Here is a 21,889-nt window from a genome sequence, read left to right as displayed (position 1 = left end):
CTAGTCTGCATTTCATGCGAGGGCTAGAAGCAAAGAGTGGCCTTAATGCAACCGCAGCAAAAAGGGCATTAGGGCTATGGACCAGAGCTAGCCAGAAGGGAGATGGCTGGGATGCATTTTGTATAATATCGTCGGCAGGGCCATATGTATTAATAGAAGGGGGTATTGTGCTGGGATAAGGAGGCCAAATTGTGAACGAGTGAAGTGAGTTCTTTGGTTGTCCATTTCCACTAAAACCACTAATGGGTCACTGAAATGGGTACAGCACTCTCTTGCTCTTTGTGAAAGGTAATTGCACACACTCTACTGCCAGCTGCAATTTCCCTCAATATTGCCGTGTGATTGGAAAGACATCACGAAAACCGATGGCTATATGGCTATGGATTACTCCACTTTATTGTCTTTCATACTGTATCTTACTATGGATTGTTAAAGATTGGACAGAGTTGGCCACGCTGTTACTCTTCTTGATTTTTTGCACTACCTTTCTCCCATTCTTTCTATTTGACTGACAGGCAAGCAGCAGTAGCATAAACACAATCATAAAGAAATGAGGCCCATCAGTGAATGTCTGTGCGTGTCTGCCGCACAGTCTACATGTTCAGCCCAGATAAAGTGATTACAGACCCTGCAGCAAGCTGAAGTGAAATGATGCTGTCAGCTCCACTCAGCCTGTGGTTCGTAGGATAGAGGCAGAGATTCGATTTGTGCCACCTGCATATGTGCAACTTTTTATAGGTACATGAATGAATTTGACACTGGAAATGATACCCAAGTGCACAATACCTTATTGGCTTCATGTCACAAAGAGCTGGCAAGGCATGAAGTCTGCATTAGACCTATCTCCGTAACAGTACAACGTAATTAGTATGATAATTTATTATTTCATTACCTTTTCAATTATCTGGCCTCCATCAGTCCGTATACACAGCTAATGATGTTAAGAGGCATTGTATTATTTGTAGTAGTATTATTATTACTAATTGTGATGTGATTCTGCCTTATGCTTTGCAATTCAATGCTACACATACCATAGTTTCTATTCAAATTGCAAATCAAATCATGATCGGAATCGGGATCGGGACATCCCTGCCTTCAATGCTTTTGCACTTTACATGCCACAGCTAATTTACAAACACGCATACTACAATTTGGAGCATTGCTTTACATCCTACAAAGGCAGTACAGTATGTCTAATTTAAAAGAACAGTCTTTATAGTAAATAATGCATATTATGTGTAAAATGGAAGCATATACGCATAACCATTAATGTCTTTTTGTCAGCAGCCAGTGTACGGCACTGTCAGATGCTGGATATACTGTAATGCAAATCATCTGTGGGCGACTGTTCTGTTCCACTTGAAAATAATATTCTCTCTGCGGTCAAGAAGTATGCCCTACGACTGCATAAATAAGTAAACAACTGTGAATGAGATGTCATGTCGGCTAGCTATTAAATGGTATAGTGTTAAAACTACTGTACAATGCTGTTCTGTACATTATGTATGTACATATGGATCTATATAAGTTGCCTGTGTGTGTTGGCAACACAAAAATATAATAACAAGAAAGATGCTCATCTTCCCACATACCCAATGTAAGCAGATGTTGTTATGAAACATAATTACCGTACACTAGAAAAAGTGCCCTATAATAATAGGGTAACATTTCTTCTTACGCCTTGGATGGCAATTGGATGATTTGAGGCATTTTGTTCCAAAAATGTGTTTTTTCAAAAATGCACCTGTTGGTAGCACCATAACAGGCAAATGTGAAAAGGGTGAGATATATTCCTCAGCCTACGTAGTAGTAAAGTCTGTGAAAGATTTCACGTAAATTGCACGCTCCGTTCATGATTTGAGGCTTTTTGTTCAAAACGGGGCAATCCTGCAAATTCTGAAAGCCAATGTAGGGAGCACCTGTTGGGCAACATTCGATGTCCTCCATTTTAGTGGATGAGACCGAAAATCTTAAAACGTTGAATAACTCTTGATCTAAATCAATCCGTCCAATTCTAACCAAAGATTATGTTTTTGACGGCCCATCACCATCCCTAGCTAGTCGCGTTAGAATTAATCATACCTCCCGTTGTTGTCGATCGCCTCGGGTGTGTTTTGGCTACATCTAGCTACTTCAGCTACATCCAAGATGGCGCCTGGTGCACCTTTAAATGTGCTCCGTTGCTGCAAATCGCTGGGCGCTCTGATGTAGTGGTCCTAAATACCCCCGGGCGTTCGGGGTGATAAATGTAGTTGATGTTTGATGATTCCCGATCTTTTATGGAAACGTTGCCACTTTAGAATAGTGGTTTCTGCTTATGATTGTAAAGTATACAATTTGTCTGAGTGACTGATTGAAAAGTTTGTAAAGTTCCAATGGCTTCTAAATGTAATGTAAGTACTGTATATGCTTATCGTTGTTTCGAGGATGAGTGAGTGGGTACCTGGGCCAAAAAAGTTGAGAACCCCTGCATGGTCTAATAAACACAGAAAAGTAATCCTGTGTGGCAGAATATGTTGCAACAGCAGCCTGGTGACAGGTGGTGCTCAGTCACTTATTTTACAGTCTCATGGTTGCCAGGTGGAATATGTTCATAAATCTGGTGGCATTGATACACTGGTAGCACTTGGCTGCCTGTGTCCACAGTAAGTGTGAACAGATTGTGGCTGTGGGGATGAGTGTCCTTCTCTCCTCTCAGCTTTGACTCCAAAGCTCACCTCCAACGTGCTAGACCATCAGCACCACTCTGTGATGCTTTCTGATCAAGAGGTCTATGCCTTGCATGGTTTCCTCTGCTGTCTCTGTGTGAATATGGGAATGTAAATCACTGAATAAAGACGCTATATAAATTCACCATTTTCCAGTATAGCTATTGATGACAAAAATCCTTTGCGAATGACGACTTCATACAATAGTTTAACTTGCTTCTTGAACCTCTGACCAATGTGTTACCCTAGGCCAGATGTTAGCTGGGTGCATCTTGCACTGCAGGAAACATCTTAACTCCAGAGACATGCACGTTCATAGGGCTGGCCCACTGATGCGGTCCAGCCAAATACGGCTATGCTGTAGGAGAAGATTAAATCATTTGATTCATTCTGGGACGCTTCCAAGGTATTTGAACTGTGTTACAGTGGGCACTGTTGCCTCTGGATGGTGACTTGTGGAGGCTGAGTTGGAGCACTGGTGTTCACTGGCTCAGGCCACACACACATATCCAATGTCTCTTACACACACAGATGAATACCTTCGCACAAAAATACTCAAACACATGCAGACAAACACACAAACTCCACCTCTATCTCTCGCGCGCACGCGCACGCGCGCACACACACACACACACACACACACACACACACACACACACACACACACACACTCACACTCACACTCACACTCACACTCACACTCACACTCACACACACACACACACACACACACACTCTCTCTCTCTCTCTCTCTCTCTCTCTCTCTGTTTTGCTGGCTCTGACCAACACAACAGCTTGCGATGTCTAGGAGACCAGAGCCACAGTGCCAGTCCTTAAATCTCAAACTAAATACAGGGGACAGGGATGGGGAGAGAGAGAGACAAAGAGAATGATGAATTCATTAATATATTTGATAATTAAAATATAACAGAATGAAAGCACAATATAGCCCAAGGGCTTATTTTCATTGTGGATACTTTAACACCACAAGACGAGCCCAAAACAACAAGACAGTAAAACAAAGACAATCACAGCCAACATAGAAATGGCAGGCAGCGTAGTATAATGTCAGCATGCTCATGCTGTCTTGGTCATAAAAAGTTTAACTTTTAATTGAATATTCTACTTTCTAACCATTTATTTAAGGTCATTGCAAACATACTCTTATTACGCTGTACTGTCACTATAAAGAAGTATGTTTTTGCCCATATGGCTTTTGAATCCATCTAATTGTCAGCCAAGATAAGGCATACAGCAGTTATACTGTATAATGGAACTCTCCAACCATGACATTAAAACCTGGTGATCTGCATAATGTAATTTTATACTCAAAAGGTAATAGTGCCTATAGTAGGACTCTATTCACTAAGTATTTGGAGAAGACAACAGACCTAATTATTATTATTCATTGTGTGGCGGCTGTGGCTCAGGAGGTAGAGCAGGTCGTCCAATGATCCCTGGGTCGGCGGTTTGAATCCCGGCTCCTCCTGTTCCACATGTCGAATTGTCCTTGGGCAAGACATTGAACCCTACATTGCCTCCAATGAGTTGGTCGGTGTGAGCTTTCCACCATTGGTGTGTGAATGTGGGAGGTGAGGACGCTGGCGTCGACTGTTCGCCGCTTCACCTCCCAATATGAATGAATGAACCATTGTAAAGCTTTTGGCACTTGGAAAAGCGCTATAAAAATGCAATTCATTATAATTAGGCTTGATATCCTTTGGTATGTGATTTTAACCATACTGTATATTGGATGCTCTAGAGGTTTTGTCTGTTTTCTGTTGCAAATTGTGAATTCAAGTTATCATCCGCCTCTTTTGTAGCTCCGTCATCCAGACTGATATTACTTGCAGTTGCTTTAGATTTTAATACACTTACAAAGCTTACTTGGTTCTTTTCTACATTCTAAAATATTCTCACTGTAAAGTAACATAATAATAATTAAAAATAATATGTCAAGGGTATATATAAATATATTGTTTTAAAAAGCATTTTAACTTAAGTGGATGGAAGAGCCCACTCCACAGCTATCTAATTATATACTATAAGATCACTTTCAGAGTGATTTGATGAATGGCAGAAACACTGACTGCCAACACAATATAAATCAGTCCAAATTTACAAGGTGTACAAATGTTGTTTACCTAATTTCTCAAACTCTTAAAACATTCTCATTTATACATGCTGTGCACAACTTTATTCAAGTTCACGCGAGGAACTCCTTGCCATAATGCACTGGTCTACAAGCTGTCGAGGCATTGCGGTGCGAAGCATTGCAGCCTGCCGATCTGTTCTTTTTGACGAGTGACGCCATTGAACTTACACTTCTCCGAAGCGTGGAACAATGAAAATGCGATATTCATGAATGCACTTTTGATTTACGTATAGGATGGATTCATCATTTTGATACACCTGTGATCTGCACAAAGTACTAGTAGAAGTACTTTAGAAAGATTGGTATTTTTTAAGCTATCACTGTTGCTTTTTACCTAAATGAAGTGTGTCGTTTATAGACCGTATACACAGTTTTTTTCTAATCATATTTGTGAGGTAGATTATATTACGGTCCCTCAAGCTGCAATTTACTTTGAAAGACAGAGGGAGAAAGATACAGTAGAGAGAGAGATCTGTTGTGTAGGCTGAGATACTGTAGCAGAGATGAAAAGATCAAATAAAGAACTAGCCGGCGGAAAATGGTTGCATGTGTGTATCTCTCTGTGCACGTGTGTGTGTACAGCGTGTCTGTGTGGGTGGGTGGGTTGGTTTGTAACAGTGTATGTGTGTCGCAGATGTTTGTGAGAAAGGTAGAGTAAAAATATGATCAGTTACTGTTTGTGGTGGACTACAGTAGCTCTGGTCCATAGCGTTAAAGATGGAGTGCCACAATTTTTGTATTTTTCCAGTTTTTCATGTGTCTATGAGGTGACGGTACTTCATTAGACACCCTGGAGTTGTTTTTATGTGCAATTAACTTTGCCCAAATTTAGGGTTTCTTCCTGGAGGCTGAACCCTTGACAGTCAAACGGGCCAATGAAGTAAACAGTAATATAGTGACACCACACTATCAGCCCCTCCCCTAACCCCTCCCCCTTTATCATACAACTACAGCTGTGGGTGCGGCTTCAGTTCAGGTGGATCACCACCCATCACCACCCACCAGGCAATCCAGGCATACTTAATGAACTGGTGGGCGTGTCCACATAAAAGCATGATTTTAACAAATAGTGTACACTTTTTGGAAAAAGTTCTTCCCCCTTATATTGTAATAATACCTGATGATCATGTTTTAGGATGGAAAAGAATGGTGGCACTCCATCTTTAAGGACTTTAGAGCTAGTGTTGGACACGATGATATTTCTTCTATTTGTTCTGTTTTGCTCCACTGTGGACTGAAGACGGTGTGCCTCATTAACAACGTGAGCTACCTGCATCACTGTCAGACAAGTAGGACACATTCAAATACAATTTCCACACTTAATATGACACATTCCGGAAATTAGTGTTTCCGTGATTTCAGTAAATGCGTTTTGGGGTTTTCTTGTGTGATCAGTTTGTGGCCTTACGCGTGACAGAGAGAGTGCCAGTGCTTACTTTAGTCGTCCAATCTGTTTCTCCATTTCTCATTATACTCTGTCTGTCTGTTAGTGAGCAGCCTTTAATACAAATCTCTCTCTCTACTGAGTTGGTGAGCAACACCTCCCTGCCTTCAAGACTACTACACCATACCATTCATTGGCTGTTAGTCTGCCCTCTTCCTCAAGTCTCTTAGCGATGTCCCCTGGGAGAATACCAGGCTCTTTAAAAGGCAATTCAAAAACGGACAACTCGAAGGAGTTTGACCTAAAACAACCACCCCCTGATACACATTGATAACCCCTAGATCACACTCTACTCAACATCTTTCTCTCCATATACTGTAGTACCTCTCAGCTCTGCACATCTGCCCCTTTCTCTCTTTTTATTGATTCATTTATTGGTTAACTTTAAGCTTGCCCTTTTCCAACTGCAATATGTCCCCTAAAGCTTTAGAGAAAGTTTGTGCCTCAAGGCTCTATTCTCGGCTCCAACTTTCTGCCCAAATACTCTGGATTGTGGTTGCCTAAGAACTCGCAATGCATCTTTAGATGATTTACAATGTTGGATGGCTCAAACTTTACACTTATATCACATCAGAAATCAGCCTCATGGGTGCTTGTGAGATTTTTTTATTTTCTTTATTTCAATTTTTATGACCATCAGGTCAAAATTGTCTCTGATCCTTTGTCCGGTGAGACATGACCTTTGACACGATCTAGATCTCAATAGAAGAGCAGGAAGACTATATACAACCACCCCAATTGTATTAACATACTCTACCGTACAGATTGGACAAAATTACATTTTATTAAGGGCCCATGCCCAAATTGACTTTGGTCCCTTTTTGTTTTTGTCTGTTTTTTTTTTATCTTCCTCTTCTTCTCCTCCCACAAATAGCAATTTTGGCTTAACCGTGCAGTCGGTTTTCACGAAACTTGGCAATATGGTAGAAGGCCATGCCAAACAATGAGGACACTAAGCCCACGACCATTGGCCAAAGGGTGGCGCAATAGCACTTGAAAATACGAACTTTGAACAGGCATACAGTAGCTCATGGACCGTTTGACCGTCAGCAATAAAACTTCGATACACATACAGTATTGGCCTTGACGTATTGCTACTTGCAGCTATATTTCTTTCTTTTTACATAGTTCAGCTTTAATTTCAATGATGGTAGCCATGGCAAAACAACTTTTCCAAAATCCCATGAAGCTTGGGATTTCAAAATATTGTCCCATTTAGAATAAGTAAATGGAACAATAGAACAAATTATTATAATCCATAACAGTATAGTCACTGTTGTTTGGGATTTGTGTAAGTATTTAACTTTGTCGATGAGTGAAATTTACTCAGCAAATATATTAGTTTTGGGGGTTTGAATATAATTACTAGGATAAAGGAGAATTAGCATTCATTATTGAACAGCTGTCCATGCCTAATTGTGAAATTTGTGAAGGATATGTCCTGGGAAAACTTTAGAGAGCAATGCTAAATGAGTTGGCTGGCTGAGGGTCTGGCCAGACGGTATTTAGACATGGAACTAACTACACACACACACACACACACACACACACACACACACACTCACCTGTGTCGTGTTACACAGGTGTGTGTGTGTGTGTGTGTGTGTGTGTGTGTGTGTGTGTGTGTGTGTGTACAATAATCACCTTAGACAAGACGGGTAACGGCTACAAGGGTGGAGTACTATACTACAGGAACAGGAACATACATTACTACAAAATAAGATACAAGAACAAATCGACAACCTAACACAGAGCTAGAGGACCAATACAGAACAACCGAGACTAAACAATCAACAAGGCATGACAAGAACATCTAAACTAAACAGCAAATGTCCCTTCACACAAACGCAGCAAAGAAATCGCTTTTGGGCCATGACGTGACTCATATGAGCGACTGAAATTGGAAAATATTACAGCCTCCATTCTTCTTATAGAGCCCCCCAAACCTCATCCTCTTATCACAAGTTGAGGCCATCCCCTTCTGACTAAAACAAATGATGTTCTCTCCTGCCTCACGACAGACTTGGTTATAGGCCATTTGCTTTATGCCGTATGCTGTAGAAAGCCAGCCTTGGCCAGCGATGGTGACAGCCGAAGGACGGCAGCATAAAGACTTCACCCCTCTCTGCATCAGCCTTTTGTGATCAATACATTTCACATTGCTCGTGTCTAGGCTAGATTTATACAAGGGGAGAATAATGTTGGTTTTCTGCACCAATTCAGTACAGTACATCACTGACTCAGCTCCAGGCTTTGCCATTGTTGACTAAAACTTAGTAGAGGAGTTTCAAGGTTGACCTTTTGATGTCAATCATATCCTGTCTAGACAGATTCAAGAACAGTGCTACTGCTAGCATTATATAATACGTGTTGTGACACAGCACCACTGTTCTCATTGAGCTTCTAGACTGTATGTACTCCAATTGACACAATAGATCTTGTTAAGAGGTTTATTCACACAAAACAAAAAGCCTCAAATCATGAACGGAGCGTGCAATTACTACTTTCCTACTAGGCTGAGGAATTTATCCCACCCTTTTCACATTGGCCTGTTATAGCGCCACCAACAGGTGGATTTTTGAAAAACACATTTTTGGAACAAAATGCCTCAAATCATCCAATTGCCATCCAAGCCGTACGAATAAATGGCACCCTGAATTGGCACCACCAGGAGGCCACAACCTGACCTGCCCTGGTGGAGACCTGTGCCCCGAGGGGCACTTTATCTAATTTGCCTCTGTATTAAAAAAAGTTAAAATAACTATGCTATGCTTTGCGAATTGGTCAGCAGTAAAGTAAAGTATACATGACTTGTCAGTTGTCATAAATGGACTGAGCATGCAAAACACTTGTATGCTACCTTAATAATGTTAATTTAATGGCTAGAAACATGTACTACAGTACGTTGTTTATTTTCTCTTTTTGGACATGTCTCTGGAAATGGCAGGGTACCGTCTGTTCCTTCTCTTTTCTGCTCATTCTCATTCTGTTTTAATTAATTTGACAACTACAGCTGGACTGGACATCCAGGCCTTTATAGAAGAATAATACAATGTCCAAGGCAGACTGAACTGAGAGGGTTTTTCCGCACAAAAAAAATCTTTAGGCTGTATATATTATAATGAGGCATAGGCCTATACTGGGCATATATTGTAATCTGTACCCCCCCTCTCTCTGTAATCCAGGCCTTTTTAGAACAGTCTGCTGGACTGATTTGTCAGGCTTTTTCACTGAATTAAACCTCCTTTCTGTCTTCACTGTATCTGTTCACACGTGCACACATGTACGCGTGCATGCACACACACACACACACACACACACACACACACACATATTGTTAAGACTCTATGATGGAGAGGACTTATTATATTTCGCTGAGGCTCTGTAACTGTGGATTTAATGAACGGACATGGAGTTGGTGAAGTGTGTGTGTGTGTGTGTGTGTGTGTGTGTGTGTGTGTGTGTGTGTGTGTGTGTGTGTGTGTGTGTGTGTGTGTGTGTGTGTGTGTGTGTGTGTGTGTGTGTGTGCGCAGACGCACACACAATCAGAGAAAATGGCAAAGCCTATTCAACTTTGACATCATTATAACCATCTCTACATTTCACTTGGAAATGAGTGTAACTGCCAAGCAGCCCAAAAGGCCTTGTGCATATCTCAATTTACTACATTTACGTTTATTAAAGGGGAATTCCACTATTCCAGGATAGTCCTTTTCTTACCTTAAAATGACAATCAAATCTATGAAATAGATTAGGTGGACCACGGGCCACTGGTTGAGAACCACTGCACTACATACAGTACATAGTCCGATGCTGTGTGTGGACACTGGACACTGACTGGGATGAACACACGTGCTTATTCATATATACTGTAACGTATACAGTACAGAGTGCACACATCAATTAATTTGTGCATATTGCATACATCAATTAATTTGTGCATATTGCATACATCAATTAATTTGTGCATATTGCATACATCAATTAATTTGTGCATTTACTGGTACTTCCACATAGTGTAAATGCTACACACAAACATGCACACACATCAAATGTCAATAGTGTGTATATATTACACACACACACACACACACACACACACACGCACACAAACACTGATCTGTTTCCGCAATCTGGCACACCGCGATAAGCCCATGCACTGATCTAATATATCATTTGATTTAACGGACACACACACACGTGCAGTCACGCACGCGGTTGCGGTCGCGTGCGCGCACACACACACACACACACACACACACACACACACACACACACAGTCACACACACACACACACACACACACACACACACACACACACACACACACACACAGTCTCACACACACACACACACACACACACACACACACTACTTTTTCATCCCTCCTTTTTATGTACAATGCACAGCAGCACACACACACAAACCAACAGATTGCACTGTGATATTAGTCCTATTCTTGTCATACAGTCTGTCTGATCTCGATCAGTCATCTCTCCCCAGATATACGCTGTGTATATTTGCCACCACAGAGAACATTGCTGCTGATGCAACGTGCAGGCCGTCTGTACACCGAGTTTGTGCAGCACAATTTGTCTTGTCCCCCACCGCCTGTCGAGTTCCTTCCCATGAGTTCAAAGCCTTTCACAATCGAAGAGAGAGAGGGCTGAGGTCTGTCTGTCTGTCTGTCTGTCTGTCTGCCTGCCTGCCATCTATTGAGGTGGAGTCCTCAACAGCTAACCCTAGACTCAGTATCATCTGTTTGTTGTGTCCTATATATTCTATTACTGCCCCTTTCACCCAGCCACGTGTGTCCGATAGTAGTGGCAATCATTTGTCATTGATTCATGTTTTAGTCCCTGCCAGGCCAAAGACTTGGGGAGACTATGTATCGCACCCTGTCCTGCACCCTGTCCATCCATGTGTCTGTCCATGTCCGTCCGTCTGTCTGCGACCAGCTAATCTCTGCCACTGTTGGCCCCAGTTGCTACCATACTGTGGACGCCAGAGAAGAACCTCTGCCCCTCTGGACCAACCTGTCATCGCGCCACAATGACGCAGATTTTTGCAAAACCATTATTTTGTTGCTATTCCTATATCCTCCTACAGACATTGTCCAAAAAACACCTGTCATATGCATGCATGTATGAAAACACATGCACTGTCTATCACACAAACGCAGGCATGTGCACGCACACACACACACACACACACACACACACACACACACAGTACACATGCGCGGTTGTAGAAGTGTGAAACGCATATCTGCTGGTCCAATGGTTCATGATGGGGACATTGCGACCGTTCTGCCTCCTCTGCTCTGTGAGATGACTCTCAAACGAAGGTTATTAAGCGATAAATTGAAACATCCCCCCCCCACACACAACACAATTCAAAAGGTTAAAGAAGCCCTCAAAGCTCAGCCTCATTTTTATGCATGTGGGGAGTGAGTTCAATTGTGTCATTTTAAGAGCGCTATCAGAGGGTTTGGGGTGCAATTAAGGCAGATGGACAAAAGACTGTTGTCATGTGACATGTCTGCTTGACAATTAGTCGTGTAATAACAGTCACTTACTGTGTCCAGCTGTCACCAGAGGGGGTGTGTGTGTGTGTGTGTGTGTGTGTGTGTGTGTGTGTGTGTGTGTGTGTGTGTGTGTGTGTGTGTGTGTGTGTGTGTGTGTGTGTGGACTACCAAGAGGCCATGGTCAATGAGCATCACTTCCTGTACACTTTCATCTCCACTGGCCATGAAATACGCTCACAGGACTCAATTAACACCACCCTCCACGCGTCTCCCCCACCCCTCTTTCCCTTTGATCCTTTCACTCCTTCACCTCTTCGCTCTTGTTTGTTGTCTTGTTTTGTTCTCTCGTTCCTTCTCTCCCCATTACTCCCTTTCTTCCTTAATTGCGATAAGGCATTCTCTTTTGCTTTGCTTTGGTTCACTGTCTTGTCTACCATCCTCATGAACTACGGTACTGTATATAGCACTCCCTGCGTTTCGTTCACTGTCTACCCATCCTCATTAATAGCACTCCCTGCGTTCTCCTTCCCTCTCTCCCCTTATCTTTCTGTCCACTGTATTTCTCACTATAGTCTCACTCTTCCTCCCTGTCTCCCTATCATCTCCTCGTTTCCATGTCTCTCTCTGTGTGTGTGTCTCTCTCTCTCTCTCTCTCTCTCTCTCTGTGACATGCTCGCACGCACACACACACACACACACACACACACACACACACACACACACACACACACCCTATGGCTCTTTCCTTTTCTCTCTGTTCAGATTAAGACAGTTGCCTCGGGACAGGAGAAGTACAGAATAAGGAAATGTATGTTGAAGTGAAGGTGAAAAGCAGAGATATGGGGGTTACAGAGTTGTTTCAGAAGGAGGAGGTTAGGTGTGTCTCTGTCGCCTGGTTTCTTAAAACTCTGGCTCAGGAGTCCAACAAAGGCATGTTCCAAGTTTCCCCAAACCATTGAAATGTTTCCAGTACAGAAAGCTGACACATTTAGTATCACTCAAGTTTGCTTTTCTAAACCTGAGTGTACTCTTTACCACCAGGTGGAGGATTCAGCAGTGGTGTGTTCTAGGGTTTTTCAGAGGGTATAGTAATTATTCCCTGCATGACATGCCCGTGTGTAGGCTATACCCTTGTGCATGGTCAATGGATGTAGAGTATGGTTTGTAGATGACGGTATACGCCTTTCAGTTAAAAAAGTTCTGCACGGCAATGAGGGAATACTATGGTACGTACAGCGTATAACATTAGAACACACCACTGGTATTAAGCCGTGTCTGTCCACAGCTAATTTTGCAACCTACTAGGTGCCTTCTTGTTGACAACTACAGTACTACAGTACATTGTTGTGAATAAATAACTGCAGAGAAATTTATGTTCATAGGATGTACTGCTATACTAACCAATCAGTGAGGCATGCAATTCGCTGGCACAAGCCAAGGTTCGAGACTGCAATGTCACCTTGTGAACATTGCATTTTATGCATATCAACATATTTATATTATTTTAGAAACTATGTTACAACGACCGCTATGTCCCTTTAGCGGCCCACTGCCTTGCATTGTCTGACATCATCTCGGGGTGGACTTGAACAGTGAATGGGAGGCAACTGACTTACATTTGAAATTGCAACTTTTGATTGACTGGTGGGGATACAAACATAATTGAAACAAGGCAATCACACTTTCACAGAACATTGAATGACATACAAGTCTTACATCACTTGGCATGCAATATCTACTGATATTGGATCTGGGAAGGTGGCGAACACATATCACAATGTATTATGGCCTAAGCCCTTATAGCAATGATTACTACAGTATCAGAATATATATTATACTGTATACTGTATATCCAAAATCCAAATGATATTACTTACAGCAACTGCCATCTTTGTAATCTGATGTAGTTTTTAACAGGAACTTCAAACGGCAACATCAGCCTAGGGGTTCATACCCCTTCAAGTGCTTGTTGACTGTAGCATTTGTGCCTCTAATTTGCAATATAATCAATTCATGCTTTCAAGTTTGTTTTGCTAGTTTTTCCACACAGATCTTCCCAGAGGGTTCTAATGTTCATCAATATTAACTTGGCTGTCTGCAATAGTTTTTTTGATGAACATGCATCTGCCTGTCAATATGCTTTTACTTAAAATACGGTTTTGTTTCAATGAAAAGCAGATGGCCATATTTGTAACGTTGGCAAATGAACTTGTTTTCGCTTGTGCCGGTTGTGCCCTCCAAGGCCCAGCTCTTCATCATTAAGTCATGATTCACACTTCACATTATGTATATCTTGATACGTATTCATTGTGTTCATCTCCACATGCCTCAGGCAGCCTGTCCTATTGACTTGCAGATTACATGACACTCTTAAAAAAATGGCTTGGCCATGCATGTGTTCATTTGGTTCTGCATGTGCAAAGTATGTCACCTGTTTTTTTATATTTATTTGATGATGTTGTGAATTATCAACAAGTACGTAGGACCACAGTATGTCTGATCCATGCATTTATTCATGCATTTATTATATTGGGGCGGCAGTGGCTCAGGGGTAGAGTGACCGGATAGGAACCGCACGGTTCGCAGTTCAAAACCGGGCTCCTGCAGAGTTAGTGTCAAAGTGTCCTTGAGCAAGACTCTGAACCCTTAATTGCTCTCGATGTGCAGGTTGGTGCCTTGCCTGGTTTCCTCCGGCATCGGTGTGTGAATGTAATGCACAATCTCTGTAAAGCACCTTGGATAAAGGCGCTATTTAAATGCACCATTTACCATTTATTTATTCTCTCTCTGGGGATAAGATGGCGTTGTTTAATGCAATCATATTTTCTCTTTGGATGTATGGGATATCAAGGCCCGCATACCTTCGGGGTATGATGATGTCACGGGCATACCCTCCATATTCAACTGCCAATAAGTAAAGAACCGGACATTGCAATGATTTCCCCCTGATGTAAGTAGAGTGAGTGTAAAGAGTGTACAGTAAAGAGAGTGTCAAAAAGGTAAAGAATGAACAAAGCAGAGTGCTGTGACAGTGATTGTGCTGTAAGAGAGGGGAATAGAAGGGGAAAACGTGAAGAGGAGGAGGAGGGGGGGGGGGGGGGGGGGTGACAAATACAGGTGTTGATAGGTCGATGACAGCCTGTGGCGTGACGGGAAATATAGAGGGAAGTACAGGAGAGAGGGGGAGGGAGGGCAATTAAGGCCAGGTTGTCAGCGGAAGGAAAGAGGCGTTAGATGAGACAAATTGAGGCACAGGAGAGAGAAGGAAAAGAGGTCAGAATTCAAGAAATAAGGGAAATAAGACTAATAAATAAATGGGAGGCAAGAGAGAGAAGGGGGGCTGTGAAGGAGCAAACATGACCCTTCACATAAACTAAAGTCAAGCGGAGAAGTAATGTATTGACAGAACAGGAAGGACAGAGTATAGGGGTCAAACTAATTTATTTAATAAATTGTAAATTGTATAATATCAATCCTATATTAAAGTTGCCTAGAGGGTGTGGTCTGGCGGGCGGATAGACAGTTGGCGGTAATAATAATGATGATAGTATTATGTTTGGTCTGATCTTGGCACAAACACTGGTCAGAATAGTCACACCAGGGGCCATGCTAGGGTCCCCCAGGTCCCCCTACACAGAGATATAACAGATCATGGGTGAATGAGGGATAGAACGATTGTATTGTTGGAATACTGGTGCGTTGGAATGGAAATGGCGTTGAGAGGAGAGAGTGAATCAGTGGAAAATACCAGGACAGGAAGATTGAAAATGTGTGTGAGTGTGAGAGAAGAGGTGTGATGATTACATGTGCTTGCTTGAGTGTTGCCACGAAAGGGACCATGGCAGATGTGTCAGCTCTCAACTCCCATAATGCAGTGGTCCTCAAAGTTGGGTCCGGGGACCCCCATGGGGTAGGTACTTGAAGGGGTTCCCAGCCAAAATTAATAAAATCTAAATCAGTTGAACCACTTTATCCCTATATGCATCGGCTGTTTGAAAATAGGTGATCTACCAGCTCACGACAATGTGAGCTGCTATTTAAAAACAATCAAGACTTTTATTTATTTATTTAAAAAAAAAAGTTTTAAACATTTTAATAACTCAAATCTTGTATGGCAAGACAGTCTGCGGCCAAGTCATTTTGTATTTATTTATTATAATTCTATTATCATTTGCATACCTATTTGGAACAGTATTGTTCGTCCCCTCTCTCTGTGTCATCTTTCATAATATAATTTTTTTCCTGTCTAGTTTAAAAATCAGCTAGCATTATTAAAGTCACATCTTTATGCGAACAGGAGCCGGGTTCAGAGTGAACTTTCATGTGAACCACCTCTACGGAAATGAAAAAAAAAAAAAAAGGTGTCAGCTTGAAGCAATTTATTTCTCTGGAACTTAATGGATTTACATACATTTGGCGCCATGAAGTCATTTTACAGGTAATCTCAGAGTTGCAAGGACTCATTTGGATGGTGCAGTGAAGGTCTCAAAGGAGGTTTTCCATCAGTGGTTCTATTTTGTTCTTAATTATTTGTTGTCCCCTTTTCTCTCTCCAGCCCACCAGCGAGGAGGACCTCTGCCCCATCTGCTATGCTCACTCCATCTCTGCCATCTTCAAACCCTGCTCACACAAGTCATGCAAGTGAGTAAACACATACAGACTTTCTTTCTTTCTTTCTTTCCCTCCCCGACTTTAAAAGGCAGGGCAACAGATCATTTTAAATGCTGGAATTTGGCATTCTCTAGAGTCTAGACAATGTAAAGGTCTAGAAGTCAATTCTAGACCTTTACATTGTACATTTATAGGCGATGTTGTACTCAAACTTCCAAAGCACTATGAAAACGCAACGGTATGTAGAACTAGCATCTTCCTCCACTCTTAAAGGGCCACTTCACCCCTTTTGCAACCAGATCTTATTTTAATGAGCTTTGGTAGTCAAGAAACACTTTCCGGGGTTTTTTATGTGGGCAATTTATGTTTTTAGATATTTCAGTATTTCAAAGTGTCCATGGGTTCCATGATGTCATCAACACAGGGCTCACTTCCTTCCTGGACTACAATCCCCATAATGCTTTGGTCCACTGCTCCTCCTTGTGGATAGGGGGAGTGCTGTCTTACTGAGACAACATGTAGTCCAGGAAGGAAGTGAGCCCTGTGTCCATGACATCATGGAGCCCATGGACACTTTGAAATACTGAAATATATAAAAACACATATTGCCCACATAAAAACCCCAGGAAAGTGTTTCTTGTCTCCCAAACATCATTCAAATAAGATCTGTTTGAAAAAGGGGTGAAGTGGCCCTTTAATGTTATCACTGTGCAATTCCATTCTGCTACCTGTAGGCCTATAGTACATTTTTCATTTGCATAGACTTATAAAATCTTATAAAAAAAATTAATCAAGCGTAGCGATAGTTCATTGAGGCAAGGAAGGCAGAAGGTTATTATATAGTTCCCCTCATTCATTCCCCCTAGTAATCCCCGGCCTCCTCCCCGTAGTTCTTAGTCCGGGGTTTATTTTGGGATATTATTGTATTGTTTGCGATTGTGTAGATTCATTGTGTTGAATCATGCGTTGATGTGTCATTACTGTGTATTGTTGTTCATGGATTATTGTATCTTTGGCTCTGCTCTGGAGGGTCGTTGATATCAGAGCTGTGTCTCGGTGCACAGATTATCTGATATCACATGAGCAGAGCCACACCGCCATACTAACATGCAATAGCTTTGCAATAAATGGTTTATGGTTTAATGGTCAATCTGAGCTGAAGTGTCTCAATGAAGTGATATTAATATTAGAAGTTGGCACTTATCTGTTGTTCCACCTGCACGGGGACCCCCTGGAGCGCCCTCAAGGACGCCTGGGCATCCTTCAACATGTTTGTTGTTTTGGGGGAAACGGGGAGGGTGTTGCACAAGCATGGAGGCTCTGTTGTACAAAGCATTTCAGCCATCAGTCACTCGTTGTTACCTTGGACCTCAGGGCATGCTGCTCCTCTGTTCCCCAATGGCCTGCACATTCATCTCACACGTGACGTGAGGACAACCTGACAGAGGGCCATCAGAGGTCCTTGAGTCCTTGAATCCACGCTACGCGCGCGTGCACACACACACACACACACACACACACACACAGCACCCTATGTTGGACAGTTGATGGGAGTGTCCTGTGCGTGTGTGTCACCTCACCTGTATGTGTCAGTCTCTGTGTCTGTCCATCTGTTTGACTGTGCTGGCGTGCACAGTGGAGGACGCACACACCTTTTCATGCATACTTTACTCCCGAGAGAGTTACTCTACCTGTGTGCGATTGTGTGTGTGTGTGTGTGTGTGTGTGTGTGTGTGTGTGTGTGTGTGCATCAGTGCACGCTCTAGTGCGTGTGTGAGATTTATTATGTGAGTCAGCTGTGTGATGAATGCTGATGGCGGCTAAACCCTCCTCAGCACAGTGGGGAGACCTTGGGTCAGATTCATATTCCGCTACATATTTTATGTCGTCTCTGGAGTGCGTTTGATTTGGCTTAGCTGCCGTGCCGACTCAGCAGCTGCAAGTGGTTTCTCTTGTGTCCGTTCCTGATGTCCTCCTCCATTCATTCTTATCACCTCTTCTACTTCTAACCCCACAGTACATCCATCCCCCTCTCTGCACAGTGGTGGCCATAATCTATGTATCCCCCATGCTGTCTCTCTCTCTCTCTCTTTGGGCTGCAACTATCGGCTATTTTCTTTGCGATTATTCTATTGACTTTTTAGATTCATTGAATCATATGTTTGTAAACACATTTTTTAGATATATAGCCTATCCACGACTTAATTAGGCACTTGCTATTTTATACTTTGATACTGTGTTTTGAGCTTATACTGTAGATCGGTTATTTTATTTTTTTAAATTATGGATTATTGTGTATAATCCATTAATACTTCCAGTTCCATTCACTTTTGTACACCTCCTCTCTGTCCCACCAGAGCCTGCATCAACCAGCACCTGATGAACAACAAGGACTGTTTCTTCTGCAAGGCTACCATCACAGGAGTTGAAGACTATAGCAAACCCGCTGGCTCCTCCTAACACACAGGCTCACCGCAGACGGACGCACATGCATAACTCTTTATGTAAAAGCATGCATTGTATGCACGGTAGGGCACATAATTATACAGCCACAGCCACACACGTACAGTACAGTATACTGAATGAGACATGAAGAGAACTGTGCAGCACGTGTGAGACACACACATTATATATTCACTCGCAGCACAGCCCTTTTCATGGATGTTATTCACTCCTAACTATCATAAGCCTCACAACACTTTAGGTCAACCCCAAGAATTGTGAGGTTTGTTGTATGTTTATGTGTATCTATATGCATTTGTGTGTGTTTGTATGCTTCTATCTTTGTGTCTGTCTGTATGTCCATCCGTCTCTCTGTCTGTCAGTCTTTCTGTCTCGCCATCTCTCTCTCTTTCTGACTGAGACTACAAAGAAGGTACTGTACCAGGGATGGTGTTTTTAGCACTTGTCCAGCAGGACTATTCAGCTACCATCATCCCAACACTATATACAGTAGCATCTCCATGTACTGTATGGCTAGCAAGGACAATTTCCCACTAGCCACATCAGAAAACTACTACTACTAGTACTACAACTACTACTCCCCCTGGTGTTAATAAACACAGACTACGTCGTCATGATGGACTGCTTCATGTCAGCGTGTTAAGGGAAAGGTGGGAGGAACTCACTTGCTGGAGGCCAAGAATGACACGTCCTCACCAGACAAGGAAAGTCATAAATATCGCATCAGTTACACAGCAAAGGACAAATAAGTGAGACAGGGGTGTGTGTGTGTGTGTGTGTGTGTGTGTGTGTGTGTGTGTGTGTGTGTGTGTGTGTGTGTGTGTGTGTGTGTGTGTGTGTGTGTGTGTGTGTGTGTGTGTGTGTGTGTGTGTGTGTGTGTGTGTGTGTGTGTGTGTGTGTGTGTGTGTGTGTGTGTGTGTGTGTGTGTGTGTACATACGTGTACCTTCTTATCACAAAATATAATCACAGTGACAAATCTATAAAATGTTTATACTGTGCGCGTGTACGTTTGCGCGCTTCTGTGGTTTTGTGTGTGTGTGTGTTTTGGGGAGTTTCATAGAGAATGTCACAGGCACAGCCTAGGGAAAACACAAGTTGTGTTGTATCGATATGATAAGGTTTTTGGAGGTTCTGTATGCTAAGAATGAACTGGGGAAAAAATATTTAAGATATGCACAATACATTGTCAAAGGGGAATCGAATAAGCTTCATTTTTACATTAGCTGAATAGATTTACAGCATTTTATTTGCATTGTTAGCAAGAATTTGGGGAAAACAGACCCTTTAACAATGTGTGTGCCATATCAAGAGCACTAAAAACTGAAAAAACATAACACTGAAGCCGTTATTTAGTTTTCTTTTAAATTGATTTGTTCCTTTTTTTTTTTTTTTTTTATCTTTCGAATTTTGTACCCCATTATGTCCGCTATGGTACATCCCGTCCCCCACATAGTAAAATCCTTGTAGGTAACAAGTCTGTGACCCTCTTTCCACCGGTTGGTTCCCAATGGGAACCGGTTCATTTCTTTTTGGTTTTTAGTCCATGAGCCAGAGCTCCAAAATTGGTGGGAAAAACTAGACATATATTAAATTGTTTATAGGATCAATACAAGAAAATTAATACATGATAACCCTTCCACAGTAGTAGCTTTTTCATATTTTCTAATAATTTTGCATATTTTCCTACATAATGCCTAATTTAGGTATGGTTTTGCCCACTCAATTCTTAACGTTCCAATTTTGGAGCTCTGGCTCATGGACTAAGAACCAAGAAAGAACTGAACCGGTTCCCATTGGGAACCAACCGGTGGAAAAGGCGCCAGAGTGTAAATCTGGACCCAAATGGATTCAGGTTTTATCTTTTAATCTCAGAGATATGCTTAATTTTATGAAAATAACCGATCAATAAGCTTATCTGCCGCATCACGACTTTATACTCAGGCTATTTCCATCCGCGAGTATAAATTGCCACTGACGATGTGTGTGCTGTGCACACTATTTCTGTCTTTTCTGCTTTCACAACGACCTCCACTTGAGATCATGTCTGACGTCCATATTCTATCCTATTCTATACACATTCTATACGTGCTATTCCCAACTTGTGGGCTGTGACGACATGGCAAGTGGGCCCCCCAATATTTGGCAAAACACTACGATTGTAATGATAATATAACATTTATAATTGTTTTTATGTAGAAAAATGTAATTTATTCTTTCATTTTTTAAGCAAACTTTATTCAAAGAGTACCCATGACATTGTATTCAAGTTTACAAACTCTTACAACTCATTGGTTTCATATTTTCTCCCACAACTTCCTTCCACCCCTCCCCAATCCTCCCCAACCATCCACCATCCTTCCCCACGAGGCCGGACAACCAATATACATGTATACAATCCAATAAATTAAAGACCTAGTGAAATGAAAAATACTCACACTTTTTGACCAAATTCGGAGTCATCATTATGGGCATACCTAACAATGGATGCCAAAAGCCCAAAACAATGGGAAAATTTCAATTTTTGTGTAGTATCTTTAATCAAAAGTACAGTAAAATTAAATTTGAATTACTTCCTTTGAACGAAAACGTGATGCGTGAGTTGTGCGTGAGTCGACGTGTCGAGCCTCAAATTAATCTTGATTTCATTCACCTGTTTTATTCCCATCTCTGCGTGTCTGTCCAAACACAGCTGCTTCTGATTACAGAACTACTCCCATATAGTCCCATTCAAGATGACATCCAGACAGTCTATTACTCATTTTAAACTTAAAAGTATATTCAGTGATTTCACTTAATTCAAATATCACTTATTTTTTTGTTTTGCTGTGATAATCCTCTCTACTATAGAGTGTGCTGACCATATAAGGATTAGGGTTAACTAGGGACAGGGAGGAACTCCCTGTCCCTAGTTAACCCCTGGGGGTCAAGAAACCTTAGGTTTCGTTTTTGGTTCTCTATCCTGATTGGATGAAAGCTTGGG

General features: G+C 41.9%; 1 protein-coding gene across 4 annotated transcripts in view; it reads left to right on the top strand.

Moving 5' to 3' along the window:
• The window catches only part of rnf123 (ring finger protein 123), a gene marked incomplete at its 3' end in the record, with an annotated part of 161,693 nt that extends 141,921 nt beyond the window's left edge, over positions 1–19,772 (top strand). For 3 of the 4 annotated variants that reach the window (XM_080774155.1, XM_080774156.1, XM_080774154.1), the window contains exons 39-40: positions 16,390–16,475; positions 18,803–19,772. In XM_080774155.1, the coding sequence (XP_080630281.1) occupies positions 16,390–16,475; positions 18,803–18,905 (189 nt within the window). Of the gene's footprint in view, positions 1–16,389; positions 16,480–18,802 lie in introns of those variants that run through there. The other variant, XM_080774157.1, reaches the window with a different exon arrangement.
• Between the last annotated feature and the right edge of the window lie 2,117 nt (positions 19,773–21,889).

This window comes from Protomyctophum bolini, assembly GCF_963924005.1.
Source record: "Protomyctophum bolini genome assembly, chromosome: 2".
Taxonomy (NCBI): domain Eukaryota; kingdom Metazoa; phylum Chordata; class Actinopteri; order Myctophiformes; family Myctophidae; genus Protomyctophum; species Protomyctophum bolini.
This window is presented reverse-complemented; position numbering and strand designations above follow the sequence as displayed.